Source organism: Vanrija albida (genome assembly GCF_041260175.1).
Source record: "Vanrija albida strain AlHP1 chromosome Unknown contig_1, whole genome shotgun sequence".
Taxonomy (NCBI): domain Eukaryota; kingdom Fungi; phylum Basidiomycota; class Tremellomycetes; order Trichosporonales; family Trichosporonaceae; genus Vanrija; species Vanrija albida.
Genome location: NW_027191420.1, coordinates 3,885,604 through 3,912,130, shown reverse-complemented (window position 1 = coordinate 3,912,130; position 26,527 = coordinate 3,885,604). Strand labels below are relative to the sequence as shown.

The 26,527-nt window shown below is 62.6% G+C and overlaps 13 protein-coding genes across 13 annotated transcripts; 5 read left to right on the top strand and 8 right to left on the bottom strand.

Moving 5' to 3' along the window:
- Nucleotides 1-128: 128 nt before the first annotated feature.
- Nucleotides 129-2,757, bottom strand: Q8F55_001606 (uncharacterized protein; the record flags this gene model as incomplete). Its single annotated transcript, XM_069350222.1, has 9 exons — nt 129-1,319; nt 1,365-1,474; nt 1,514-1,796; nt 1,844-1,949; nt 1,998-2,103; nt 2,141-2,217; nt 2,266-2,339; nt 2,387-2,578; nt 2,728-2,757. The coding sequence occupies 9 exons, from the start codon at nt 2,755-2,757 to the stop codon at nt 129-131; spliced, it is 2,169 nt and encodes a 722-aa protein (XP_069213766.1).
- Nucleotides 2,758-3,812: 1,055 nt separating this feature from the next.
- Q8F55_001605 (uncharacterized protein) lies at nt 3,813-5,671 on the top strand (the record flags this gene model as incomplete). Its single annotated transcript, XM_069350221.1, has 2 exons — nt 3,813-4,127; nt 4,163-5,671. 2 exons carry the CDS (start codon nt 3,813-3,815, stop codon nt 5,669-5,671), a joined length of 1,824 nt encoding a protein of 607 aa, XP_069213765.1.
- A 69-nt stretch (nt 5,672-5,740) lies between these two features.
- Q8F55_001604 (uncharacterized protein) lies at nt 5,741-7,630 on the bottom strand (the record flags this gene model as incomplete). Its single annotated transcript, XM_069350220.1, has 8 exons — nt 5,741-6,039; nt 6,076-6,309; nt 6,345-6,608; nt 6,659-7,036; nt 7,074-7,311; nt 7,356-7,388; nt 7,423-7,460; nt 7,498-7,630. The coding sequence occupies 8 exons, from the start codon at nt 7,628-7,630 to the stop codon at nt 5,741-5,743; spliced, it is 1,617 nt and encodes a 538-aa protein (XP_069213764.1).
- Nucleotides 7,631-8,789: 1,159 nt separating this feature from the next.
- On the bottom strand, nt 8,790-10,060 carry Q8F55_001603 (uncharacterized protein; the record flags this gene model as incomplete). The annotated part of the gene is made up of 3 exons (XM_069350219.1): nt 8,790-8,903; nt 8,948-9,063; nt 9,103-10,060. 3 exons carry the CDS (start codon nt 10,058-10,060, stop codon nt 8,790-8,792), a joined length of 1,188 nt encoding a protein of 395 aa, XP_069213763.1.
- Nucleotides 10,061-10,531: 471 nt separating this feature from the next.
- On the top strand, nt 10,532-12,004 carry ERC1_2 (ethionine resistance protein; the record flags this gene model as incomplete). Its single annotated transcript, XM_069350218.1, has 1 exon — nt 10,532-12,004. One exon carries the CDS (start codon nt 10,532-10,534, stop codon nt 12,002-12,004), a length of 1,473 nt encoding a protein of 490 aa, XP_069213762.1.
- Nucleotides 12,005-12,210: 206 nt separating this feature from the next.
- Q8F55_001601 (uncharacterized protein) lies at nt 12,211-14,250 on the bottom strand (the record flags this gene model as incomplete). The annotated part of the gene is made up of 7 exons (XM_069350217.1): nt 12,211-12,429; nt 12,469-12,986; nt 13,027-13,355; nt 13,393-13,556; nt 13,597-14,019; nt 14,071-14,111; nt 14,160-14,250. The coding sequence occupies 7 exons, from the start codon at nt 14,248-14,250 to the stop codon at nt 12,211-12,213; spliced, it is 1,785 nt and encodes a 594-aa protein (XP_069213761.1).
- An 846-nt stretch (nt 14,251-15,096) lies between these two features.
- On the top strand, nt 15,097-16,803 carry Q8F55_001600 (uncharacterized protein; the record flags this gene model as incomplete). Its single annotated transcript, XM_069350216.1, has 1 exon — nt 15,097-16,803. One exon carries the CDS (start codon nt 15,097-15,099, stop codon nt 16,801-16,803), a length of 1,707 nt encoding a protein of 568 aa, XP_069213760.1.
- Nucleotides 16,804-17,313: 510 nt separating this feature from the next.
- On the bottom strand, nt 17,314-17,925 carry Q8F55_001599 (uncharacterized protein; the record flags this gene model as incomplete). The annotated part of the gene is made up of 2 exons (XM_069350215.1): nt 17,314-17,316; nt 17,350-17,925. 2 exons carry the CDS (start codon nt 17,923-17,925, stop codon nt 17,314-17,316), a joined length of 579 nt encoding a protein of 192 aa, XP_069213759.1.
- Nucleotides 17,926-18,280: 355 nt separating this feature from the next.
- On the top strand, nt 18,281-18,503 carry Q8F55_001598 (uncharacterized protein; the record flags this gene model as incomplete). The annotated part of the gene is made up of 2 exons (XM_069350214.1): nt 18,281-18,298; nt 18,336-18,503. 2 exons carry the CDS (start codon nt 18,281-18,283, stop codon nt 18,501-18,503), a joined length of 186 nt encoding a protein of 61 aa, XP_069213758.1.
- Nucleotides 18,504-19,004: 501 nt separating this feature from the next.
- Q8F55_001597 (uncharacterized protein) lies at nt 19,005-20,265 on the top strand (the record flags this gene model as incomplete). Its single annotated transcript, XM_069350213.1, has 2 exons — nt 19,005-19,563; nt 19,601-20,265. The coding sequence occupies 2 exons, from the start codon at nt 19,005-19,007 to the stop codon at nt 20,263-20,265; spliced, it is 1,224 nt and encodes a 407-aa protein (XP_069213757.1).
- Nucleotides 20,266-20,557: 292 nt separating this feature from the next.
- Nucleotides 20,558-23,089, bottom strand: Q8F55_001596 (uncharacterized protein; the record flags this gene model as incomplete). The annotated part of the gene is made up of 3 exons (XM_069350212.1): nt 20,558-22,539; nt 22,591-22,766; nt 22,821-23,089. The coding sequence occupies 3 exons, from the start codon at nt 23,087-23,089 to the stop codon at nt 20,558-20,560; spliced, it is 2,427 nt and encodes an 808-aa protein (XP_069213756.1).
- A 551-nt stretch (nt 23,090-23,640) lies between these two features.
- On the bottom strand, nt 23,641-24,339 carry VPS55 (Vacuolar protein sorting-associated protein 55; the record flags this gene model as incomplete). The annotated part of the gene is made up of 4 exons (XM_069350211.1): nt 23,641-23,793; nt 23,906-24,033; nt 24,176-24,268; nt 24,321-24,339. The coding sequence occupies 4 exons, from the start codon at nt 24,337-24,339 to the stop codon at nt 23,641-23,643; spliced, it is 393 nt and encodes a 130-aa protein (XP_069213755.1).
- An 846-nt stretch (nt 24,340-25,185) lies between these two features.
- Nucleotides 25,186-26,258, bottom strand: SOD1 (Superoxide dismutase [Cu-Zn]; the record flags this gene model as incomplete). Its single annotated transcript, XM_069350210.1, has 6 exons — nt 25,186-25,292; nt 25,342-25,395; nt 25,521-25,682; nt 25,730-25,769; nt 25,975-26,067; nt 26,250-26,258. The coding sequence occupies 6 exons, from the start codon at nt 26,256-26,258 to the stop codon at nt 25,186-25,188; spliced, it is 465 nt and encodes a 154-aa protein (XP_069213754.1).
- Between the last annotated feature and the right edge of the window lie 269 nt (nt 26,259-26,527).

Sequence of the window (26,527 nt, the reverse complement as noted above, 5' to 3'; positions counted from 1 at the left end):
ACAGATCCAACGTATTATAACGGGTTACCCACGCAGGAGCGGGCGTGTCTATCAATACACCACAGGGTCAGGCCAGGCAAGGGTCTCTCTCCCATGAACCAACGCCAGCCAGCCCTAGCACCCCACGCCTAAAGCTGCGATTCCAGCTCCTCATACAGCCTCTCGGCAAGCTCCATCGCCCGGTCCCGACGCTGCCGCCGCTCCTCCTCGGGATTGCGGGGCGACAAGATGCCAGATGCGCGGGACCGCTGCGTGCCGCCGATGCCAGATGCAAGAGACGACCGGCGGGGGTCCGTGTTGCGGGACACGGACTGAGGAAGGACATTGCGGTTGCGATCAACACCCTCGGTCCGCGAAGTGACGCGCGACGGCGCGTGCTCTGACCCCGGGCTGCGGGGCGTCGCAGAGCCAGAGACCGACCCACGCCCTGCACGCCCTTCGACCCGCTCGAGCCGGCGGCTGAGCTTGTCGACGAGGGCGAGGCGGTCCACGATCCCCGACCCGCTGCCCATGCTGCCCGGCGTACCATCGGTCGGGGCAACAAGGAGGCGCTCGAGCGCAGCGACCGTCTTGGCGTGGTCGAGCGCGTCGCTGTCCACCACGTCGTCGGCGCCGTCGTCGAGCCACACTGGCAAGGCACCCAGGGGCACACCGGCAAACGTACTCGAGTACTGTGTTGGTGTGCCCGTCGCCGCTGTCGTGTTGCGGCTCGGCTGGTTGGTCGCTCGGCTCGGGGGTCTGCTCGACGGCGGGCTCGGCGAGCGGGCTGTGGCGGGCGACGCCAGGCTGCGGTTGGGTGTCGGTGGAGGGCTCGGGGGCTTGCTGGAACGGTGGCTGGTGATGAGACTGAGCTTGTGACCGCCGCTTCCACCTGCCGCTCCGCTGCCGGCCTCGGGGTCGCCTGAGACTGGCTTCTTCCATCGAATGCCGAACAGCTTGGATCGCTTGGGCACCGCCTTGGTCGGTTCGAGCGCGAGATCCTCCTTCTCGTTGAGCTCCTTGTCCTTGTCCCAAACTTGTGTCCTCCGGTTAACCTCGGGCTCGTCGTCGAGCTCGAACAAGGCCTGCATGAACCCCATGTCGCCGCCGCCACCGCTCGGGAGCGCCTTTTTGCTATGGCTCTCAGAGCTGCCGTCCATTGCTTCTGGGTCGATGGCTGAGACGTACGGCGCGTTGATTCCCGGGTGATTTGCGTTTGGTGATGACGAGGCCAGGTCGAGTTTGGGTTCAGACGAGTCGAGAGGAGAGTCTTTGGGGAAAGTTGCCGCCCAGGCTGCACGGAGCCCATTCATAAGACATGGGTCGACAAAGACGCATAACTGGGAGGGTCAGCGGGAGCAAGGAGCGGGCAAGACGTCACTGACCAGGACAAACACACAGCCTCTCGCCCCATACAGAAAGTAGTAGAAGACGTACAGGCCGTACTCCTGGGGCGAGTTGACGCCGCCGGTGGAAGAGATGTACAGGTCGCCGACTGGCTCGTCAGCATGGGCAGGCATCGTCTGCTACTCACTTGCAATACCACTGTTGACAATCACCAGCGATATTGGGTATGCGGCAATGCGCAGGGCGATGCTGATGAACCGGTCCTCTAGTCTTCCGAGCACGCGCTTGCGATACTTCTTCTCCTTGCGACGCTGAATCATTCGGCTGAAGAAGCCGGGCTTTGATGCCGGCTTGTCCCCAGAATCCGCCGAGACTGTCTCGTCGCCGCTCAGCATTGTGAGGTTGAGGCTCTCGGTGCCTGCGACGGCCCGGGACGTCGCACGTCCCTGCCGGAAGAGGGTGATGAGTGTCTGTGGTCTGTCAGAGGTTGCTTGACGCGATACACAGGCCCACTTACCGCAACAACAGCCACCACGGCATAGGCACAGGATAACAGCTGCCAGAGGTACAGGTCGAGCACAAAGTTTCGCATTCTCGCCTTTTGCGTGTCGGCCTGGATCCAACTGGGGGCATCAGCCGCTATCTCTGTCGCTCACAGCCGCCGCACTCACCACACGTCCAACACGGGGTCATAGCCAAAGTGCCCGAGCGCCGCAGGGATAATGGGGATGAACATGCCAATGAAGACCGAGATGCCAATGTACCATTTTTCCAATCCTAGACCGTCAGCAAGCAGTAGGAACGCTGGACGCACCGAGGCGGATTGGGTTCCACCCCCACACGATCGTGATGGCGAGGTTGACGGCGATGAACGACACGAGGTAGTTTACCCTGCCTGCGTCAGTCGCCACCAACGCGCTCCACCAAGGATCAACCTACACGCCCATGTACGCCATCATGAAGTAGACAAACGCGGAGCATACTTTCGGTGGAGTCCGACCGTGGATTCCAGGCTTGGGAGTCGTCAGTTCGGTACCTCGGGCACGACACCACAACGCACCGCCACGACAACCAGGTAGCTGATATCGTACAGGATCTCAAAGCCCAGCGCATGGATGAGGAGTCTGAAACTGATCCTGTCGAGAAAGTTGCGCGCAGAGCGGACCGAGTGGACCCACAGCGCCAGGCCGATGACTGTGAGACACGCGACGATCGAGCACCCGGCTGCGACGCATGACTGGATCTCGTTGGCCTGAGGCGTGAGCGTGTGCGCGGGCGTGATGGGCGCGAGAGAGGCCGAGCGAGGCCGAGCGCCGCACGAGCAGGGCAGAGAGAGCAGCGACCACAGATCGCCGGGTTGTGTGGTCACTGCGCCACCGGGCTCGCACTCGTTCCACTCACCCTGATCCGGTCGGCGGTCAAAACAAACATGGCCCTCTTCAGAACGGGGGCCAGCGACTGGTCAGCGAGGCCATGCGGAGTGTCGCGAGTGGCGGGATTGTAAACGTCGAGAAGGCGAATGAATGGAGTGCAAGGATAAGGTTGAGCACGACTCGTTCCATTTGTGGAGTTTGCAGCATGATGGTGGCCAGGTGGTGCTGCTGCAGGCGCTGCGGGTACCTTGGCATAAACTCTGCACCACACTGGCGCCAAGCCGAGACCGCACGTGTGGACCCGCGTGGCTGGCACGTGGCCAGAGATGGCGAGCCTTGCTCGCTGCATGCTTACGACCCTGCAGGCGGACATATGCGCGCTTCCGGCTACTACAGCTACTGCATAAGACGACGCTCCACCGACGCGCAGTTGCAGTGTCGTCCTTGCCGCGGTGGGTGAGTCGAGTGGCATGGAGTGTGAGCGTCGAGGGAGTGACCACGTTCACTCTCGCTTGCCATGCCCTCGCCTCACCCACCTCAGACTCCCAACGACATTCCTGCCCCCATTCCTCCATCCATCCATTCCATTCACACCGACCAAGCGATTCCAACTGAGGACACCCGCACACTCACGACTGACCCAGCGCCGCTGTCGGCATCTAACGCTCACCTCGGCCTACCCGGCGTCCCAGCCGGTCGTCTGACACCTCGCGATCACACGAGCCGCGACCCCCACCCCAAGACCGCCGGCTATGCCGTGCACACTCCCGGCCGCCGCCGATAACAGAGACGCCGAGCAGACGCCGGTCGTGCGGCGCGTGGGCCGGCGGGTGGCGCGCCGGGCCGCGGGCGGAGATGGCCTGCGATGCCACAGGGTGTCCGTCGAGCCAGACGCCGATACACGACCCTTTCGAGCCCCCCGCTTCTTTCGCTCACATGACCAGCTCCGCCCGGCAGTATGCCCGGCGAAGTCGGTGCGAGTGGTCGGGCTGGGGAATGTGGGACGGTCGTTATCAAGCTTTGTGGCCTGCAGGATGGGCCGGCGCAACGGGTTATAACCTCGCCGGTGTCGCCGGCACGGCCTAAGCTCACCAGTCCATCCCCTCCCTCGCTATGCTCGCACTCGCTGTCGTGGGAGCGCTCGTGGCACTGGCCCCGCTCACAGCGGGCCAGGTCAAGCCGCCGATGCCTGTTTGGATGCCACCGCCCGCCAGCGCCGGCCTCATCGCCTCGGCATCCACGTCCGGCCCCAACAAGCAGTGGACCACGGCGCTCGGCAACTCGCTCTACTTCTACGACGCGCAGCGCAGCGGCAACCTCAGCCTCGGCGCTTACGGTAACCGCGTGCCATGGCGCAACACGACCAACCTGCGCGACGGGAGCGACTGGGGCGTCGACCTCAGCGGCGGCTTCCACGACGCCGGCGACGTACGTCCCCTCTCTCTGCCCCACTGACGCACCAGTACATCAAGTGCACGTACCCGTTCGGGTTCACCATGTACGCGCTGTCGTGGGGCGCGCTGTCCTTCGGCCCGGGGTTCGACGCGTCCAACCAGACGGCGTACCTTGACGGCACGCTGCGCTGGGGCTTCGACTGGCTCATCAAGGCGCACCCGACAAACGACACCCTCTTCGTCCAGGTCGGTAACACGACACTCGACAACGACTACTGGGGCGGAGACCTCAACATCCCCCTCCCGCGGCCGTCGTTCCCCGTCAACGTCACGCACCCTGGCACGGACGTGTGGACGTCGACGGCCGCCGCGTTCGCCATGGGCGCGATGGCGTACGACGGCGGCTTGTGGAACACGTCGCAGGGCGCGCTGGCGCCGGCCTCGCTCGCCGACACAGGCTACTCCGCGACGCTCCTGGCCCACGCCAAGACGCTGTACCACGTCGCCAACTCGACGACCAAGGCGACGTTCAGCGAGTCGGTCCCAGAGGTCGGCGATGCGTACGTCAGCACTGGGTGGAATGACACGCTTGCCGTCGCGGCCCTCACCCTTGCAGCGGCCACCAACGACTCGGCCTACTATGCCGATGCGTACAACACGTACGTCAAGTACAACATGACGGCCTACCGCGGCGCGTGGTGCTGGGAGGGGCGCACACCCGCGTTGTACGTGCTGTTTGCCGAGATCGCGAGTGCTCGCCCGACGCTTGCGGCTGGTGCCGGCCTCGGGACCAACCTGACCGGCTGGCAGGCCGAAGCCGAGGCGTACTTTGACTACATTGTCGCGGGCAACAACGGCACGGGCGGGCTGACCCCTGTGCAGCTGGCGCCGGGCGGAACAACGCCCGCCGGGCTGGTGTACTACAGCCCTTACTCGGACAACAACACGCTGCAGCCTGTCATCGCGCTCGTACACCTGCTACTCCGGTATGCGCCGCTCGCGTCGTCGGCAAACAAGACGGCGGATTACCTCGCCTTCGCCGACACCCAGATCGACTACATGTTGGGCAAGAATCCCATGAAGCGCCCGTACATGGTCGGCCTGCACCCCAACTCGCCTGTGAACCCTCAGAGTGCGCCGGCGGCGGGCGGTGACAATGTCACGGACGTGCGCAACGACCCGCCGACGGAAGCCCATGTCATCTATGGCGCTATCCCCGGCGGTCCGCTCAGGTCGGACAACTTCTGGGACTGGCGCGACGACTGGGTGCAGACCGAGCCCGCGCTCGACTACAGCTCCAGCTTCCCGGCCATCGCCGCGTACAAGATCGCCACGGGTGCGGGCGATCCGTACTATGTTCAGCTGGCAGCCGGGACATTCGTCACGCCCACCGGGCTCCCGTGTGACAATGCCTTGCCGTGTGTGCCCGCATCGAAGAAGAAGTTGTCCGGTGGTGCGATCGCCGGCATTGCCGTCGGCTCCGTGGTTGGTGCGGCACTGCTCGGTGCCGTAGTGTGGCTGGTGCTTCGACGCCGAAGCTCAGCCAGAGGTCACGTTAGCCCCGCGAAGACCCAGTAGGCCAGGCCATCCCGAAGTGAGAAGAGTTGTACCGCGAACAAATCTATGCATATTCTACAACTCTCTACTCTATACCTTGTACTCTGGCTCTGTCGCCTGGTCGACGACCTGCGGCCCGTTGAAGTGTTTCCGGCTGTACACAAACCAGTTGATCGTAGCCAGGAGCATGGCGACGCCGATCACGGGAGCAGTGTAGTTCATGGTGCTGCCGTTGACGGTCGAGGTGGCCGGGAAGCAGAACATGACGGCGGTGAAGAGGCCCCAAGAGATGGCGATGGCGTAGCAGATACCGCCAAAGACCTTGCCGAGGGAGAACTGAGGCTCGAGCTCGAGAATCATGCTGCGGCCCATGATAGCGACGACGATAACTGGCGGTCAGTTGGGTTCACGAGCGTAGCACTCACTAGGGATGAGGTATGAGATGCCAAGGGCCACGAGGGTCGTTGACAGGATCGAACTGAACATGGCCGAACTGCCGAGGTATAGGAGACCGATGACGACGCTGACACACCACGGCACAACAAGGGCGGGGATAGGAGCGTTGAAGCGCTTGTTGACGCGGCGGAAGAACGCGGAGCAGATGACGGCCTCATCTTCGGCCAGGTTGAGGGTGATGCGGCTCGCGGTTGTGAGCGTAGCTGGATGTCAGTTGGATCGCGGCAGATTCACCCACCCTGCGATCCGATAAGAGTTCCAATGTACGGAATGAGTGTGAGGCACGTCGCGCCGACGCGGGATCCAGTCGCCTGGTACAGGATGGTGACGAGCGGGCCGGCGGTGCTGGTGACCACGGCATCAATGTCGGTAATGGCAAACAGAAGGCAGAGAACCACAACGAAGGTTGACACACAGCCGAAGACGACCGTGGCGGTGATGCAGCGAGGAGCGTCGCGGCGCGGGTTGGGCATCTCGTCAATGACATGGGCGACGGCGTCGACTGCAGGTGCGAGTTAGAAATGGTGAAACACGCCCAACAGCCCAACTCACAGCAAGTAATCGTGAATGTCGGCTGCACCATGCCCGTCATGAAGAGCACAAAGTTGCTCCAGTCCGAGTTGTTGATAAAAGTCGTAAAGACGAACGATGCCGATTGGAACTTTGGCTCGGTGCTCTTGGTTCCAGCGCATGCAAGGGTCGCGATGATGAGGATGATTGCTCCGCCAGCGAGCCAGAAAATGCCGATAAAATCAAACATGTGCAGGTGTCGGCTGGCGAACGTGTTGATGACGAGCGAGATGGTGAGGCAGAGGACGTAGAGGAGAAAAAAGTGCCAGGGCTCGAGCACAAAGTCGGGGTTCCACAGACAGACAAGGTAGTAGGTCATGTTGGTGGTGACTGATGCGGCACCGCTGAACATGATGCACCCTGGGTATTAGCCCGCTGCGAACGAGGGGTTACCTACATCCGGCCCAGGTGAGCCAGCCGTCGTAGTAGCTCAAAATTGTTCCCCATCGTGTCGGCGTTGCGGTGGTCGTGAGAGTGCGGTTCGCGTGCGAGACGAGATATGTCCAGCCGTACTGCGCAGACTGAGACGGCCAGATGGAGCACAGTTCGGAGAGACACAGTGCGATGCAAACCTGCCCAACGCCGGCAATGAGCTCGCCCCAGAGGACGACGACGGGGCCACCTTGTGCCATGCCCTTTTGAGTGTCAGTTACCGTCAGAAAATTAGCAGGATACCTACCACGTTGAGGGTCATCGTTGCAATGATCCATGACTGGCATTAGCGTTGAGCCAAACCCCACACCTACGTTAAGAATGACAAAAGCCATACCGATGGAAGAGAAGACTGGGAATCAGAACCCGTGAAAGTGGAGCTAACATACAGCTGAACTGCTTAATGAGATGTGCCTCAGACTCTCCAGCCACAGAGTTGATAGAAATAAGAGTCGTTGGGCCCGACTTGGACTTCTCGTCCAGAGGAGGCGTAGACTCGCCCGACCGGGGGAGAGTAGGCATGGTGTCGAGGGTGCTGTGTGTAGGTGACTTGACGCGGATTCCCATTACTGCAAGAGGGATGTGGAGCGCCTCAAGCGCACCAGTCCTGCGCTTTTGTACAGATGTGCAGCGCACCTCTATCCAGATCCCGGTCGATACCGAAGACGCCGTAGCCACAAGCGTCGCTGATGTCGAGTGCCACGGATAAGCCCTGGGAGGGAGGAGCTATCGAGGGTGGAGCCCAGACCGCCTGATTCGACAGTGCGGATATGATTCTCAAGCTTGCGATTTCCCAGTTTCGCGCGTAGTTGCAACGACGGCGAAGGTGGTCGCCGCCACGAGATAAGGACCGGCTGTAATTGGTTCCGGGGACATGATAAGGGGGAATGTGGCTTTGGCGAGACATCCCGCACTACCGTCTATGGGACCCAGCGCTATTTCGGGGTGGCGCGCAGCGCCGGTTGATGCGACACAGCAGGGGCCACGCTCGCTGTCCCACGCTCGCAGTCCCGCACTCGCGGTCCCCCGCACTATCGTAGCTGTGTGGGCGAGTTAACCGCCGCTGGCGTCGGTGGATGCTGCGCGTCCGACGCGGCCGTATTGGCCGTCGTGCGGAGGCCCGAGCGAGATATCCCTGCACCACAGGCATCGCGATAGGGCTGCTGAGCGTCGTTTGTCTTGGCGATAGGGCGAGCGGCATGGTGGATGTCATGGCGGTGGACGTCATGATGTCTCGGGTGCGGGTGGAGGGGCGGAGCGGCGATGCTGATCGGGCCGTCCGTCAGTGACGTCCGCCGGACCGTGCAGAGCCAGTCACTCAATGGTCACCGTGCCCGCTTGGTTGTGACGGCTGATGGCATCTCCAAAACTGGGACGGACAATCTGTACCACTGCTCGTCCGAGCCGGCCGAGCGCGAAAGAGCAGAGCATGAGGACGCAAGCACGCAACCCTAGTCAACCTAGGATTCGTAGAATGACTTCGAGCAACCAGACCATCGAGTTCGGATGCGTTGCACAATATCCAGCTCGATGAGTGCTAGTCCTACATACTCCGACGACCCCTACTCCGCCATGAAGCTGTGGCAGGACCAACCCGATGACCGACGGCCTCGTTTCTCAAAGACTTGATGCATTCTAACCACTTGCTGACTTCAACCCGCACTGCCGCTACTATGTACGATTACTTGCTAACCATGTCACTCAAAGGGCCCTTCTTGACCATGATGCTCATGACCTCGTACAGGACGTCGGCGGCGGCCATGGTCGTGTGCTCGGCGTTGGTGTCGTAAGCAGGCTGCAGGGTCAGTGTGATCCTCCATCGGCGAATGTTCCACTCACAGCAACCTCGACAATGTCGGCAGCGACCAGGTTGAGGTCCTCGAGACCACGGAGGATGGTGCGGAGCTCACGAGTAGACCAGCCGCCCGTCTCGGGGGTTCCGGTGGCAGGAGCGACTGAGACAGTTAGCAATAGCTTCCCGCAATTCCACTCACAAGCAGGGTCGAGGGTGTCAATGTCGATGGAGAGGTAGACGGGGTTCTTGGTGCCAACACGGTCGAGAATGCGCTTGATGATACCCTGGGTGCCGATCGTGTCGACCTCGCGGGCCTCAACAATCTCGAAACCACAGTAGCCGTCGTTCTCGTAGTCGCTGGGGCCAGAGAGCGTCGTGCGGATACCACCGTGGATGTTGGAGTGGTTGGAGAGGAGACCCTCCTGGGCAGCATGCCAGAAGTAGGTGCCGTGGTTGACGGCTGCGACGTCGCTGGGCGAGCCGCCGAACACCTTGGGCTTCCAAGTGTCGAGGTGCGAGTCGAAGTGGATGACACTGATGGGGCCGTAGGCCTTGTTGATGGAGCGGAGGAGCGGGAGCGTGATAGTGTGATCACCACCGAGAGTGATGATACGCGGCAGAGTCCTGCCACCGCGAGCCGGACCAACCTTGTGGGGGTCGGTGGTGGGCGGGCGCGAGAGGAGGTTGTAGTGGCCCTCCTCGATCTGCTTGAGCGCGTACGTGTTGTCGTAGGACGTGACGGGGATGTCACCGCAGTCGATGACCGTCGCCCACGAGTTGAACGGGTTGACGCTCAGCGGCACGTTGTAGCCGCCGTAGAGGTTGAGGCGGCGCGAGCCCTGGCGGATACCCGAGGGGCCGAAGCGCGCGCCGGGGCGGTACGAGGTACCAGTGTCGAAGGGAGCGCCGATGAAGGCAATGTCGTACTGCGCGGTCGGGTCGGACAGACAGTTCTTGTACGGAAGGCGACCAAAGGTCGTGATGCCGGAGAAGACGGCGTCGGCCTGGGTGCCACCGTCTCCGGGGAGGCGGTTGTACTGGCTGAACCAGAGCGACTCTGGCGCGCCCTGGAGGACGGTCTGGTCGTTGTGCTTGTGGCCCGGGTGGGCGGTAGCGAGGGCCACGAGGGCCGAGATGAGGGCGAGGTGGGGAAGCATTGTGGACTGGGTTGGTGCTGGTGGACTTGGACGAGCCGCCTCGCATTGCTACTTATACCCGGGGGACGTCGTCAGGTCTGTACGACGTCCCGGCTCAACTTGACGAGTTCTCGCTGCTCCAGACGAATCGCCAAGTCCCATATCCACAAATGAGCCTAAAGGTTCACCCAAACACCTGCTGCATGAATCGGGATGCGTCACTGGATGAGGCAGAGGTGCATAGGCACGCGGATATCGAGGCCAAAGCGTCATGGCAGTGGGTACCTCGCCCAAAGGCAATCTCGCCCAGTGTGGCGTCGCAATCCGGCCAGTCCTTATCGCGGACGGCGAGATAACGGGGCATAGTCGCTCCATCGCTCTATCCGGCCGCGGTCAAGTGTCACGCACAACCGTCTGCCCCAACAAGCATCAAGGGCTCGCAGGATAAAACCACGCCAGTGGCAATGCATGTGTGGCACTCATCCTCCCACCATGTCAAGCTACTACCCCGAACAGCCGACTGAGCGCACCGCGCTCCTCGCCAGCACCACCAACACCGACAAGGACGATGTGCCCCTGTCCCGCCGTGTACACGAGGTGCGCGAGTACCTCTCAGAGACGGTCATTCTCCTCAAGGCCTCGATTCCGGTTATCCTCGCATACACGCTCCAAAACTCGCTCCAGACGGGCTCAGTGCTCATCGTCGGCCGATTGAGCCCCGAGGCACTAGCCACCGCGGCATTCAGCTACATGTTCGCCATGGCCACGGCGTGGTTGATCGCTCTCGGCGGCACCACGGCCCTCGACACACTTGGATCTAGTGCATTCACGGGATCGACCAACAAGCATGACCTCGGCATGCTCCTCCAGCGAGCGATCATCGTCCTGTCAAGCATGTACTTTGTGGTTGCCGCACTCTGGTGGTACTCGGAGCCCGTCTTCCGCTTCCTCGGACAGGAAGAGTTCATCTGCACCCAGAGCGCCATGTTCCTCCGTGTGCTCATCCCCGGCGGCCTCGGATACGTCTGGTTCGAGTCTCTCAAGAAGTACCTCCAGGCGCAGGGCATCTACCGTCCGGCGACCTACGTTCTCTGCCTCACCGCACCCTTCAACGCCTACCTCAACTACATGTTCGTGTACCGTCTCAAGATGGGGCTGTACGGCGCACCATTCGCTACCGGCATCTCGTACTGGCTCTCATTCCTCTCGCTCCTCTTCTACACCGTGTACGTAGAGGGCTGGCAGTGCTGGGGCGGGTTCCAGCTCCGACGCGCCACGCAGAACATGGTGCCCTTCGCCAAGCTGGCTATCATGGGCGTGGTACACGTCGGCACGGAGTGGTGGGCGTTCGAGATTGTCGCTCTGGCGGCCGGGCGCCTCGGCACCATCCCCCTCGCCGCTCAGTCGGTCATCATGACTGCCGACCAGGTCATCAACACCATCCCCTTCGGCCTCGGAGTCGCCGCCTCGTCCCGCGTCGGCAACCTGCTCGGGTCGCAGAAGCCCCGAGGTGCCGCGCGCTCGGCCAACGCTGCCGCCGTCCTATCCATCGCTATGGGAACCCTCGTCCTCGTTGTCCTTATGGGCACGCGGAACGTCTTTGCGAAGATTTTCAACGATGACGAACGCGTCGTCAGCCTGGTTGCCGATATCATGCCATACGTCGCACTCTTCCAGATCGCCGACGGACTCAACGGCTCTTGTGGCGGAGCTCTTCGTGGCATGGGCAAGCAGTGGATCGGCGCTACGGTCAACCTTGCCAGCTACTACGGCGCTGCGCTTCCGGGAGGCATCTACCTCGCTTTCCATGGATGGGGGCTCGAAGGCCTTTGGATCGGCCAGTGTGTGGCGTTGTACCTCGTCGGCATCTTCGAGTGGGTTATTGTGAGCCGCAGCAACTGGGAGGACGAGTGCCGGTTATCGCTCAAGCGCCTCGAGGACGACGACGGGCACGGTGGACATTAGTGTAGATATAGAAGAGATAAAGACCGTATGAAGAGATGCAGACCGTATGAAGAGATTGTTATGTTGTGGGATGACGCGTCTGCCTGCTGCCCTTCGGCACCCTCGACAGTCGGTGGCAACGGAAGAGTCAGGAGCACAACACCGATCATAGCCACCGAGATCACCAATACAACTGGTATGTACATGGTCACTATCCAACAACAAATCTAGCATATCAACGTCGCCCGACCAGCCTCGGTCATGACGTTGGGCCAGCGGCACCCCTCGTCATCGACCCCATCGGCCATGCGCTTCCAGCACTCTTCTGAGACAAACTGGAGCGACTGGACCTCGAACACGGCTACATACTCCATGTTCTTGAAGATGGCACGGGCGCTGTCCCGCTGCTCGGGGTCCTCGAGGACCGAACAGGCGACCATGAGCGGCTGGTGTCGTCAGCACGAGCGCTCCGCACGAACACCCACAATCTGCATAAACTCGGGCTTGTCCCCCGCCTCGAAGCACATCTCGATGACGGCCCGAGCGCTCGCCTGGACGTCGGGGTTCATCTTGTTGTACGAGTACACTTGCGTGAGGAGAATGATGCGGCTCGCGTGCCAGAGCGCGAGTGAGCCAATCTGGACACGGAGCGACGACAGCTCGGTCGGGTTCTCATAGCGCCATCGCTCGAGCTCGTCCTTGACATTGGCTGCGCTCTGGGATAGTTCGATCTCCCTGGGCCCGGTGCCTGCAGGGACGATGGGGATCTGCCTCTCGTTGAGTTGCACAGGGCCACAGACGCGTTCGAGCTCGGCTCTCTCGGCGGCACAACGCACAACATTGGTCGATATCGCAAGGAGCGCCGGGTTCATGGCTGTAAAGTTCTCGAGCCAATGCCAGTCGAGGTCGGAAGAGGAAGAGATTGGACCGATGGCCCGCAGCTGTCCCCACCATGCGACGTCGCCGGTAAGCAAGGCGGGTGGGGTCATGGTGTTGAGTGACACTGCCGGTGTTAGCCGCCCGCCCGGAACCTCAGGACCCACCAACAAAGTCCCAGAAAGCGACATGGCCGATGAGCAGCCTGCGGAGCGGGTTCGGCGCGATGCCACTGCCAAAGAGCATCTCCTTGGGACCGCCACGACGGCGTACAGACATGACGACGTATCGCCATATCTCGCGCCAATGCGTGCTGGCGGCAAACACGTCGCACATGAGCAGCGTCAATGCCGCTGCGAGGAACGTGTCGCTCTCGACCTCGGGCCCGCCGCCCTTGATTACCTCCCTGAGGCCGCATGCGCTCAGTGCGCGGTGTCGGTGCGCTATGCCGTGATAGTCGGCATCGTCGACCTGCTCCGGGCTCTTCAATTGGATACTGCGCCGTCAGCGTCATAGCCAAGGAGGTGCCCCACCTGTACAGATGTGTTGCGCCGAATGACAGCAACGCTGACTTGAGTGCCTTGGTGCTAGGAGTCTCTTGTGGGAGGAAGCACAGTCGCGCCACGTGCTCTACCCATGGGTTGTTCTTCTCGCTCGTAACCATAATCGAGAGCGTGTACATGAGGCAGTGGTGGAACTTGGCTGTCAGCGCCGACACAGCCAAGCCAACCACTCACACATCGCCGCTCGACGACACTGGGGAACCACTGGGTGAAAACGGATGGAGGATCGGTCGGGCCGTTGTAGAACTTGCCCATGCGGGTCTGTCGAAAGAGCGCGGCTGGAGCCTCAAACTTGAACCAGTCCCGCTCGCGCGACACGGGCGACGGGCAGCAGGGGCAATCTGGACGCTGGCCATGGTCGCCCGAGTACCTGGACACGGGGGTGACGGGTGACCGGCTGCTCTCGCTCGTGCTCCGGTGGTGGACGGTGAGCGGGGGTGGTGCTGCCGCCCTCGTCGGTTTGGGCTCGGGCACGTCGTCGGCCTCCTCGCTGATCGTACCGGCTTCGCGCTTCAGTTTGAGTCGGTACTCATGTCGGCTGGCCAGTGACGCCGCAATCTTGGCATCGCTGAACTGCTTCTTGTCGGGATATCGACACTGCGGGGTGAGCTTCTCGCAATTGTGAAATGCGCGTTTGCGCGTCCCTACCTCGGCATTGAACTTGCGACATCGACCACATGCTGGCTGTTCTAGAAGCTGTTAGCGAAGTCGCCCAGCCCCCGGAGCTCCAGACCCACCCTCATCGCACTTTACTCGCCGTGAGCGGCATACCAGGCACCCCGCCCTTGATCGAGGGCGCGGGGTAGGGCGCTCGTTGGACCTGGGCATGGGGGGCATCGCTTAGAGTGGTGCTTGGCAGGAGTGGTGATCACCCAGGTGTCGAGGGTAATCAATCACAAAGACTGGTGTAGCGATGGAAGGGCGAAGCGGAGATCGTCTGCGACTCTTGAATCGACGACCGTGTTGATGAATGGGGGCTTGCGGCCCTCTCATTGCGTGGCATCCGAGGCTTATCACCTCGGTTGGGGTGAAATGCATTGGTCGAGAGATAAGGGTTGCGAGCGCCGTCGGCGGCGTCGGGCGGGCTCGCTAATACGGATTCCGGCCTTGACCCGGGTTGGTGGCTTTTGTCGGACACAGGACACAGGACACAGCGCTGGGCTGGCCGGCCGCATCGACCCAGATGCATTCTGGCAAAACGCGTCGTCGGCGAGTTGTTGTTGCTATCAAGGTGAGTCGAGTGGGCCGCCATGGAGAGTTGTCGGAGGAACAGGCGCGGTATCCGGGGGTCCCGCGGGTCTGATTTGCCCACCCATTGGCTGACGTGACCAGATAAGGCGGGGTTGGGTGCGAATGTCGGAGATGTTGCTCCAGCATCGGACATTGAGCGAGTTGTTACATAGCTCACAATACTCTCAGCATCAAGCCGTTGAAACGCGAGGTCACTTGACGTGGTGCATGAGCTCATCTCCGTCCCCGTGACCCGACTTGACCCACGAACTCTCATGACGGCCAGCGGGCTTGTTACCCCGCGACTTGAAACCGTGTCCACACTGGATGACTGGGTTGCCAAGCCTACCACCCACAATACCCGTCCATCCCTTCCGGCAGACTGAGCGATACATCTACTGAACAGACACACCCTCCTCATCTCACACGAAACATCTCACCACCATGGCCGACGACAGTGTCTCCGCCGCCGTCGCACCCACCCGCGTACCAGATGGACACACGGCGCTCTCGTTCTGGGCGCTAGGCAGTGACCCGACCCCAGCGCCGCCCCCACTCGCAGAGCATCTAACGATATACGATGCCAACAACACGTTCGACCATTCGCCTGAACGACTATGGAATCAGATGCCCGCTGAGAAACGTAACATACTCTGGAGCCAGATCAACCTTGCCTTCGAGGAGCAGAGCTTCAAGGCGGAGGAGGATCTCCGCAGCGCGTACCGAGCATTCCTGGAGCGCGCTGTCCGTCAACTACAGCAAGAGCCAGCTCGCAGCTCCCCAATGGCCCCCATATCGATGGCCCCCATATCGATATCCCTCGACGGCCATCGAGTCAACTACTACGATCGCACGGTCGCGGCGTTCCCCGGGGCGCGGCTGTTCCCCAACACTCGCGCCGGGCTGACGGAGCGGCTGTACGCTCGCGGCCTCGACGGGTGGCGGCCCTCCCAGGACCTTCCGGGCGCACAGAGCGGACACAGCGGACATAGCTTTGCGACCCTTGCCCACGTCTATAACGTGGACCCCGTCCGATCGTGGGGAGTTATGGACGGCATCATGGAGATCCACGCCTTCCCGCGCGCATGGTACACCGAGGACAGAACCACATACAACCCTTGGCTAAACCCTCGCCTCGACATCATTGCTCGGGCTATCGGTGGTCCCCATGGCGCCGCGGCGGCTGAGCAAGCCCTCCTGGACAACTGGGACAAGTCCTTTGCATATGAGTGTCCCGAGTTCTTCAGGGACGCGGTCATGTACACCGGCACGTTCTTGCTCCGACATGCCATCGCCCTCGCTCTTTTCCGCCTGCTCGCGGCCAACGAGATATGCGGGGCCGTGTACGGCACTGCAATCGTATCCGACTGTTTCTTCCGGTTCTACGTGCTTGGCCCTTCGCGCATCGCGGTCGATTACTTGGGGCAGTACAGCGATCTGTACAACCTCGACGACCCACCAGCCAGTCGAGGTAGCGTCAGCTACTCGACCGTCTTTCACAACAACAGTTTGATGTTCGAACGCGCCCCAAACTGGCTATTCAGAGATATCTCTGTATGTGACCCCGACGAGGTTGCACGCGAGGAACGGAGAGCACCTCATGTCGACCTCGAGGGGTGTCAGCGGCTCATCAACATCACTCAAGCCGCGGTTGTGCGCGTCGGTGCCTGCAACCCGTTTGACCTCAAGCCTCTCCCCACACCCATCCAAGACGAGGCAGCGGCCGCGACCATCGCAGCACTCGTCGACAGCGGTCTTCCCACTGAGATCGCGAGTCTCATCTTCGAGCTTTCGCTCGGCAACCAGCCCACTCCAGCAGATCGAATCCCATGGCATAGTGCGCACCCTGCCCGAGTGTTTGGGAGTGCCGAAGACATCGCCAAGGAGATGAAGGAATACAACCCGTTCAACCGCACGGGCAGGTTCGACCCACAACACCTTGGGGTCAAGTACCACGCTCCGCAGGCCCAGAAGCAGGGCGAGCCATACGCTGGCCACCATGTGATCGAGAGTGTTGTGGACAACCTTGTCCGCTTGGTGCTCGTGACGCGCAAGGAGATGGACAAGCTCATCGAGACGCAAGTAGCGGCCGACCTCGAGCGGTACAAGCCACCGACCGACAATCCGGCTTCCCCGGGACTCAAGGCATAGTAGCAAGCAGAAGGGCGGAAGAGAGGGGTCAAGCTGGGAGGGTAAACCGGCTGAGAGACGGCTAGCACGCGCTGTCGATAAGACATGTACTGCATTCATGCGACATCGAGAATCTATTGGGTCAGCGACCGGGTCGTGTGGGCAGCACTCGCGAGCGCGGTAAGCCACATTCCGCGACAGGGACGTCGTCCGCGGCATATGCCGGGGTGGAGGCGTCCGAGGCGAGCACTTGCAGCCGTGGCGTTGTACGCGACGGCGTGAAGACTTCGTTGCTCCCAGAATGCCGATGTCCACCAAGTCGACGGTGGTGTCACCCGTGACGCTACCTCGTGACAGAGGACCGAGAACGACGCGGCATCTGCGTGCCATCGGGGCCGATTGACGGGGACTTTGGCGAGGGCGATTCTGGTCTGTTGTCTCCATGAGCCCAAGGCTGGCTGTATGGCCGGGCAGGCGGGCAGGTTGACGCTTCAGTGCGTCGAGCAACCACCCAACCACGTCGGCGGCGTATCACTAAAGTCAGCGTCGACCACGACCGAAACTCACGAGTCCCAAGTCCTTCGGCGCGCGCCCCCGGGCGAGCTGCTCGCGGCCCACGAGCTCGTAGTCGTTCTCGACCGCCTGCTCCTCCCTGCGCGGCCCGATAATGCACCCCTCTCCGCCGATACACATCTCGCGGCGGATCCAGTCGCGCAGGCGCTCAGGCTTGTGGCCTCGGCGGCGCGCGCGCACGACCTTGGCGCGCCAGGCTGTGAGCCAGATGGCCGAGTAGAAGAGGACGACGGCGCCGAGCGCGAGGACAGCCATGCCGATGCTCACGCTGCGGTTGTGCGCCGTCTCGGGCTTCTTCTTCTTGGCTGCTGGCGGGGAATAGTGGCTCGTGTGCGGCGCGGCGCTATCGGTGGCCGTTGCGCTGCTACTTGCCGGCGCGTCGGTCGCGGTGGTCGCGGTCGGCACAGTCGACTCGGCGGGGTCGCTGTGCTGCTTGATTTGCCGCAGCTCGAACTCGAGCGAGGCGCCATCGGCGGCGCGCACGAGGCCCTGTGCCGGCGCGGCCGAAATGCCCGCGGCGAGGACGAGGCACACGGCACCCGCGACCACTGGGAGCGAGCCAGCGCGCATCGTGCTGGTTGTTTGTGTCGAGTACGAGATAGCGAGTGAGAAAGTTTGTGCTTGCTTGTGCTGTATCGCCCTCAGGGGGCCGAGTGCATGCACGTTTCGGGAACCGCGCGGGGTGGAGCACCTCGCACTGGTGCCAAGACTGCGTCCTGAGAGTGGACGTCATCCACGGCGTCGGCGTCCCTGGCCGGCGAGCTCGGCTCGGCTTGTTGTCGTCACTTTCGAGGATTGTTGTCGTGCTTGTGGAGTGGTCAGCCATGCACTCCACTTCGATGAGTACGCGCGATTCAAAAGGGATGGATGCGAGCATCATCTTGGCCGCTGGCATCTCATCCACCCCATCCTACTGACACACGCCATGCCCGACGAGACCAAGGTGAGCTCGCCCGGGGAGCCCAGCTGAGCCAATCTAGAACACCAAGAGCCAGTCAGACAGCGGCAACGACGAGTCTGGACGGGTCGACCTCGACCTCGAAAAGCCCACCTTCAAGCCGGCCGACAAGATCGAGCTCGCGTCGACTGAGAATGCGGCTGAACAAGCCGGCGACGACGACAAGGACGGCGACGGCGACGACAACTGAGCTGTGCGAGCGTGAAGTAGCGGGCAGCCGATACAGATGATCAATGTAGCCTAATCCAAGTCATCATTGAGGCCGTTGTCAGCCGAAACCACAACCACGGCCGTCAGATCGCGTCAGATACCTCAGATCGCGTGCGATTCGTTTGCTGTTTCGTGGCACATCGGGCAGCAACCCCGCAATGCACACGCAACCGCCATGTCGCGTGCTCTATCACGCACGCACTGCTATCACGCGCTGCTATCAGCCGGTGGTCGTGTTGCCGAGGGGCGCGGGATAACTGGCCACCACAACTCGGCGTGGACCCCAGGCCGACTAACCATCACCGAGTTGTTTCAACACCCGCATCCGTCGCGTCAATGGCGCAGCTGGGCACGTTAGCGCGACCACGGCGGCCGATGCTTGCTAGCCCAGCGTTGTCCGGTTAACGCTGCCCGGCGAGCCTCATATAACAGCGAGCACTCTCGTCTGCGAGGGCCACACCCACGCCCCCTCCAGCTCACCATGCCCGCGCCCGTCGTCTACCCCCTCTCCACGTTCCGCGGCGCGCCGCGCGTCGCGCCGAACGGCATCCCCCGCCGCCTGGGCATCGCGCTCGAGCTGCTCGCGCAGGCGCTCGTCGCGCTGCTCACGCCGTTCAACGTGCTCATCTGGCTCATCTTCCGCCCGCCGCAGACGCTGCGCGTCTTCCTCCTCTCGCGCATCGTGCGCGACTCGCGCTGGCTCACGCCCTTCATCATCGCCAACGAGGGCAAGTACAGCGCGAGCCACAAGCCGCGCCGCCCCCTCATCCCCTACGGCGACATTGAGAAGAGCGTGACCATCACCAACGTCACCGCGCCGCCGGCCAAGCGCCAGCCCGCTGCGCCGCCAGTGGTCCGCCCGGCCGAGACGTACGGCTTCATCCTCTCGCCCAACGGCGCAAAGGGCAAGGGCACGGAGAAGGCCAAGCCGGGCGAGAAGCTCATCATCTACTACCACGGCGGGGCGTATGTCATCGGGCACCCGATGTGGACGCCGTTCCCGCTCAAGATTGCGCGCGACACGCGCACCCGTGTGTACTGTGAGTCAGCAGCGCTGTTGCACCAGCTGACCCGCAGCGTCAAACTACCGCAAGACGGCGTCGCCCGGCACCGCGTGGCCCGCGCAGCTGCAGGACGCGCTCAGCGCGTGGGAGTACGTGACGCGCGAGCTAGAGTTCGACCCCGTCAACGTCATCCTCATGGGCGAGTCGGCCGGCGGCCACCTCTCGCTCGCGGTCTCGACCCAGCTCGGCGAGTGGGGCGACAAGGTGCCGGGCGGCCTGGCGCTCTGCTCGCCGTGGACCGACCCGACGCTGTCGCACGCGCGCAACCCCAAGGCGTGGCCAGACTACCTCTCGACCCGGTGGGGCAACTACACTGTGCCGTCGCTCGTGCGCCACCTCACGCCCCACGGGCTCACGAGTACGCTCGTCTCGCCCGGCATCGCGCCCCCGGGCTCGTTCAAGCACCTCGTCGACGGCAAGACGAGCGTCTTCGTGTCGGTCGGCACGACCGAGATCCTCGGCGACGAGATCTACAGCTTTGTCAAGGTTCTCAAGAACGAGGGCATCAAGACGAGCGTGTTCGAGGACCCCAACGGCCTCCACATCGCACCTGTGCTCACCCTCCTCGCGCCCACGCCCGCCACCTACACCAAGTTCGCGGCCGGCGTCAAGGGCCTTGTCAGGGACATTGACGCGGCCAACAAGGAGCGCGTCAAGGAGGCCGCCGCCGCAAAGTGAGGCGGGGGAGCAGATACAGCGGTAGACTTGGTGTCGCATGCTGTGGGCGGTGTGGCGTGAACGGCCTGCAGTCGTTAGTAGTCGGGATGAAATGTATTCGTAGCTGTGCCAGCGAACGGCGTTGTGTAGTCAGCGATGCAACTGGCGGCGCCTTCGTTCTGGTGTTGCATTCACAATGGCATGTGGTCAGGATACTACACACTTCTCGCCCTACCAATAGCCACCATCAATCTCCTTGACCCTCGCCCCAGCGGCCATATCGTGGCTGTCCTTGACTGATCATGCGATCTTGCTACACTGACCGGTCTCCGATGCTTGATCGACCAGAGTGACTACTCGATGCGGGCGGTTGTCGAGTGCTCGAAACGAGCCCAAGAGCCTCCTGACGGCGCCGCGAAAACTCGTCACAGTTCCCTTCTGTTTGGAAGCTCCGCGGAACGAGTGAGGCGTTATCCACAGTGTCGGCGGCGCGGGGCGCGCCAGCAGCCCTCTGGAGAGCCTCAACGTCGTGCCCAAGCCTCACAACCGACTCGCGTATCTCCGCGTTGCTGCTGATGAGGTCCTTGACCCTCAGTTGCGTGTTGGAGAGGTTGCCCCCGTGCTGCTGGGTAAAGAGTACCTGCCAGGCTCGGAATTCGTCGGCGCGGCTCTTCATCTCGGTGTCGATCTTGGCTGTGATGTCGTCGCCCCGCCTCGTCATCTCGGCTGTCATCTTCGCCGCCATCTCCTCTCCGCGGCTTGTCATCCCAGCGTCGACCTTGGCTTCAACCTTCTTGAGTTGACTCTTGCACTTCTGGTCGATCTTCGCCCTAAGCTCCGAAGCGACCCCCAAGACGGCGGCGTCACCCAGCTTGGGCTCCCACTCGCTTTCCAGATGTATTGCCATCGCAAGAATGTCGCCTTCGTACTCGTCGGTGATCGATTTTCGGGCCTCTTGAATCGAAGTAGTCCACGCTGCGGTCAGCCGTTCTTCGGCCGCCCTGAGGTCCGCCGCATGCTTTGTATCGAGCTTCTGGAAATGAGAAGCTTGCCTATTCTCCACCGCCTTGAGGTCGGCCATAGCTTGCGAGGCGATCGCCTTGACGCGGGCTTCAGCCGCCACGCCTTGCTGGGCAAGCTTCTCCTCCAGGCGGGCCTCGATCTTCTCGATTTTGGCATCGTGATCGGCTTGTTGGGCTGCAAGGCTAGCTGCATGTTCGTCCTTGAGCCGCGCCTCCAGATTCTGAAGCTCGGTGGCGTGCTGGGCTACGAGCCTGGTCTCCACATCGCGGACAGCGTCGTCCAGTTGCTGCTTGAACCTAGCCTCCACTCCGTCAAACCAGGCTGCGTGATAGTCTCTGATCCGCACATCAAGCTTGTTGAGTTCGACCTGGTAGTCCTTGAGCCGCGTCTCTAGGTTATTGAGCTGCTCTGCATGCTCCTCCTTGAGTCGGGCTTCGAGTTCTTGGACCTTGATGTTACTCTTCGCCCCGAGTGTGGTCTCCATCCTCTTCATGTCCTTCGTCATGACAGCCTCGGTCTCCTTGCGTTCAGCCACGATCGTGGCCGCAGTCGCCTGACGTTCCGCCGCGAGGCGTTCTTCCAGCGCTGCTGTTCCGGCCGGGCTATCCGGTAGGCTCAGGATACTCGCCGCGGCCTTCAAGACCTTCTCGGACGCGTCATGGTGAGCCGTAGTACGTGCCTCTTGCTCCTCCATCCGACGGGTCAGGTTGGAAATGACGGATGCCTTTGCGCCTGCAAGGTACCTGAGGTTGGCGAGCTCCGACTCGAGTTGGTCGATGCGGGCTGCAACCGCGGGGGCTGTGCGGCGCCGCTTGCTCGACGCTTCGGGCGAGATGGCAGCATCGGTTCGACCGCGCTTGGGATTGAGCGGCATAGACGGGCCAGCCGACGTCTGGGTACTCCCCACCAGGGGTGGCGGAGCGGCAGGTGGCGGTGGACGGGCAGCTGGAGCAGGCTTAATGCGCAGCGGAGGAGGCTTTCGCCGAGGTGGCAGCACGCGGCGGCCCGTTTCGTTGCTGCCGCTCGGAGTTACGCCTGTGGGCGAAACGGGCCCCGGACGCGAGGCTGGGGAAAGAGGAGGGCGAAGCGTGCTGGGAAGGGCGTTGCTGGTTGGCGCTGCTGAAGGGCCCGAACCGGAGCCGGATACGCTGACCTCGGGTATGTCTGCACTCCCTCCGCTGGCCAGGAGACCGTTGTCCGCCATCACACTGCCGGCTGTACCTGGAATGTCGATGAGGTGCAGCTGCTGTAGCTTCGCGAGGTCGATTGGGCCTGCATAGTCAGCAGACTTCTCAACATGCCGCCATTCCCCAGCAACCTCACCAGCGACAGTGACCGACTTCTTCGCAAGGATGGGGCACACGCCGTCGAAGCCGCGCCCGCCGCGCCATTGGCAGAAGAGGCACTGTATAGCGAGAAGAGTGGACCCGCAGAGTCGGAAGGCGAGCATGGTCGGCCACCTGGCAATCTTGGCATATCTGCACTCAAAGTCGGGATGGCTGAGGGGCAGGGGTGGATCAGTCGCCAATGCGCCGACAGGACTCCCGACTCACGTGTACAGGAACCCCGGGATGGTCATCACTTCGGCTCGCGGGGGCAGGCCGCGGGGGAGGACCCGCTGCATGCCCTCGACGCGGAGGAGGATGTGCGGAAGGTGCTCCGCGTTACACGCCTCTAAATGCCGGATCTTCATGTTGGGCGTCTCGAGCTCGTGTGTGCGCTCTGGTCTGCCGTACACCGGGTCGTGGGCGCGGTACGCCTGGAACCTGGCCCACTCGGCCGCGGCGTCAGCGCTCGTCGTGCTGGGCGGCGTGGCCGACATGGCGACTGGTAAGGCAGCCGAGGGTGTATGGCGAGGGGAATGGAGCAAAAGGAAGGTTGGTTGACGCGGCCGAGCTGGTCCAAAGGAGTGTCGGGCGTGCCGGTGGCCGTGCAGTACGCCGCGGGGACCGAGCGTCAACAGTCGCGCTGGTAGTCGTGGTGGAGCCGGGCTATCAGCGACGGAGTGCTGTGAAGAGTGAGCCGGTAGTGAGAGATGGAAAAGTGAGAAGAGGTGACAGTGTCTGCGTCGCGGTGACTCGCTCGACTGCTCGTGCGCGCATGCGAGGAAGGCGCACAGGGCGCGCGGGGCGCGGCGGATCACTCAACGCGTGGTAAACGGCTCGTCTCGACCTGCTCTACCGCCTCGGGCCATCAGCAGCTTGATACCTCGCCCCCGCAAGACGCATGTAGACACAATGCATCGCATTAGCAGTGGTCCTGCGGGTATAACGTGTGCCGTGTGGGTTGGGCCTGCGCATCGGCTGGTCGGTACTTGGCGGCGTCGTCTCCGCGCCGCATCTCACTCTTTCCCCCCCCCCCTCCCCCGCCCGCCTAAAAGTCGTCGTCGTTGCCCGAGCCAAACCAGCCAGAGTAGACGAGGATGGTGCCGTACACGAGCAGGCCGCCGGCAATCGACATCCAGCACGCCTCGGGCTTGATGAGCTGCGAGTGCTGCAGGACGACGGGGAGGGCAAAGCCGGTAGCCTGGGGGGTGAGCGGCTGCGTTGGTAGGAGGCAGAGGCAGGGGAGGCAGCGCGAGTCTCAGGCGATGCTGGGAGCTGCTCACGCCGCTTCCCTCCCTCCGGACCACACTCACCACAAGGACACCAGTCAAGAACCGCCCAAAGTCAACATACGCCGAGTTGTACTCTGGCGAGATGTCGTCTGCCCGCGCGCAGCGGAAGCAGATCGAGTTGGGCAGGGGGGCGAGGACGAAGGTGATGGCTGGGGTGTGAGCGGCGTCTCGGCGCACGCGCGTAGCGTGATGGTGCGGCGGGGCAAGACAGCTCGGCTAGGCGCGGCACCGTCCTCCACGAGGAGGCCCAGCCGGCTCGAGTTGTGCCATAGCCCCAGCCCGCTCACTCACCAACCAACAGCGGCAGCCAGTTGGCCCACAGCGCACAGCTGAGGATGACGAGGAGGAACCCGAGGGCGAGGACGAACGCGAGGAAGATGACGGCTGGGGGAGGAAGCGTCAGCGCAATGCTTGTACCCTGTTCACCCAGGCTCACTCTTCAACCCCGCTGCCATTGTGATTGATGTCGAGAGCGATGGAGACGACGAGCGAGACGAGCACAAGACAACGACGCTTGCGACGACGCAGAGGCGGTGGGTGGGACCGACGTCACACGGCCGATGGGTGTCAGGGTCAGTTGCACGTGGCGTGAGGCTGACACCGGTCTTGGCCCCTCACACAATGTCTCGCTGGTCTGACTGGTAGACGCGTAGACGCCTGCATGCATGCCCAGATCGTTGGGTAGTCCTCAGATACGAGTAGATACACACTAGGAACTAGGCTGCATGCAGAGGGGCCGGCCCTTGGTCGCGGCGCGGAGGATACTCGGTCGGGTCCTCATCCCGCCACACATATAGCGGGTGCTCCTGTACCCACGGCTCGCTCTCACCTCCTCGACCACATGAGCTCGATAATTCCTATCTCTTGAGCCTGAAGGAAGTTCCCTGCTGCAGCCATCGCCAACGCGCCGACACCACGCCACGCCACACCGAGCTCGAGCCCACGGCCCAACGTTCAGCCTCAACCGCGTGTCGTGGCATTACCCCGACGGCGCGCTCGCCTGCCTCGCTTGGGCAGCACCTGCTGTTGACATGCCGCTCGAGCCATGCTCTTGACAGGCGCGTGCGGAGCTGCCTCTACGCGAGTGAAGCAGCACGACCTCTCGACGCTTCACCGTACAGCTGCGCTTCACCGTACTGCTGCGGCTGCCACTCGCCCCTCTCCATTTGCCTCCGCCATGACGTGATGCCGGCGACGACGACGCACTAGTGCGACTCGACGACGACGACTGCCTCGACACGCACGACAACCTCGCTGCATCCATTTTACTTTGCTATCATCATGGTCACACGACGACGCGCTTAAGCGGCAATGCCAATGACACCGCAGGCGGCACGGCCACCGGCGTTGCCAGTCTTGAGCGAGTCGGCGTGGCCGCCGAGGCCGAGGTCGTCGACGCCGGCGTGGACTGGGGCGGGTGTGAGCGGGCGTGCAGCGCGCGGGGCTGTTCGACTTACCAACAACCGAGCGGCCGAGGATCGAGTAGGCGCCGATGAGCGAGATCTGCGCGTCTGGCCGATGAGCGGGGGTCCAACACAAGGCGGGGCGAACGGAGGAGGCAGAGGGGCGAAAAGGAGCATCTCCGCCTCACGCCCTCGCGCCCTCGCCCACTCGCGCCTGCGGCGCTCGCACTCACCCTGGAGCTTGATGTTGGCAGTGCCCGAGGCGTCGGTCTTGACGTTGCCGAGGTCACCGACGTGGCGGTCGGCGGCGGTGGGGCCACCGTGGTTCTTGCCGTGGGGGTTGAAGTGGCCGCCGGCGGAGGTGCAGCCGTTCGAGTTGTCTCCGAACTCGTGGACTAGAGCGTCAGCGATGCTCGGCGATACCCGAAGGTGCTCGACTCACTGTGGAAGCCGCGGTCGGCGTTGGCATCGAGGCCCTCGATCTGTTCGATGGCGTGACGGGCACGGGCGGTGATTGGCGGGGTAGGGGAAGGGAGGGGAGGAAGGCCATGTCAGCAAACTGCATCTGCTCGTGGCTGCAACACCGGCGCCGGCTCGACTCGACGACACGGCCCGAGCCAACCGCGGACACTGCCCGCGGCGAGCTGGCTGCGGCCTCTAGCCTGCCCTCGGCCTCGGCCGACTCACCTTGCCCTCGACGGTGACGGGTCCGCCCTCAGCGGCCTGGGTGAAGGTGATGACACCGGTGACCTTGGAGTCGCCCTTGAGAACAGCAACGGCCTGTTGAGTGGGGTGGAGTGGGGTGGATGGCGTCGAGGAGGCATTATGGCGAGGGTGCGGCAATATGCGTAGCGGCGAGGGGGAAGCCAAGGGAAGGGTCGTCGTCAGCGGTCGTTCTTCTCGGCTGGCTCCTGGCGCCGGCGCGTCGGGGTGCTCTGCCCGTCGCTGCCGCTACTACCCACCTTGACCATTTTGATTGTACTTGTTGTTGTGTGGGGTGGGTTGGAGGTGGTTGTAGTAGGTTTGAGTGGAGATGAGAGAGTGAGTGGATGTGGGAACAGTGATGCCTTCTGGGGGGGGAATGCTGGCTGCGGCATTTTAATAGGCGGATGCCCGCGGTGATAGCGTCATTCAAGTCACGACTTATGTAACCAACGCAGTGCGTCACCCATCGGCCGATGCACAAAGAACGATAACAACGGCGCCGTGTTGTGGTGTTTATGCATGCATGGTGGAGAAT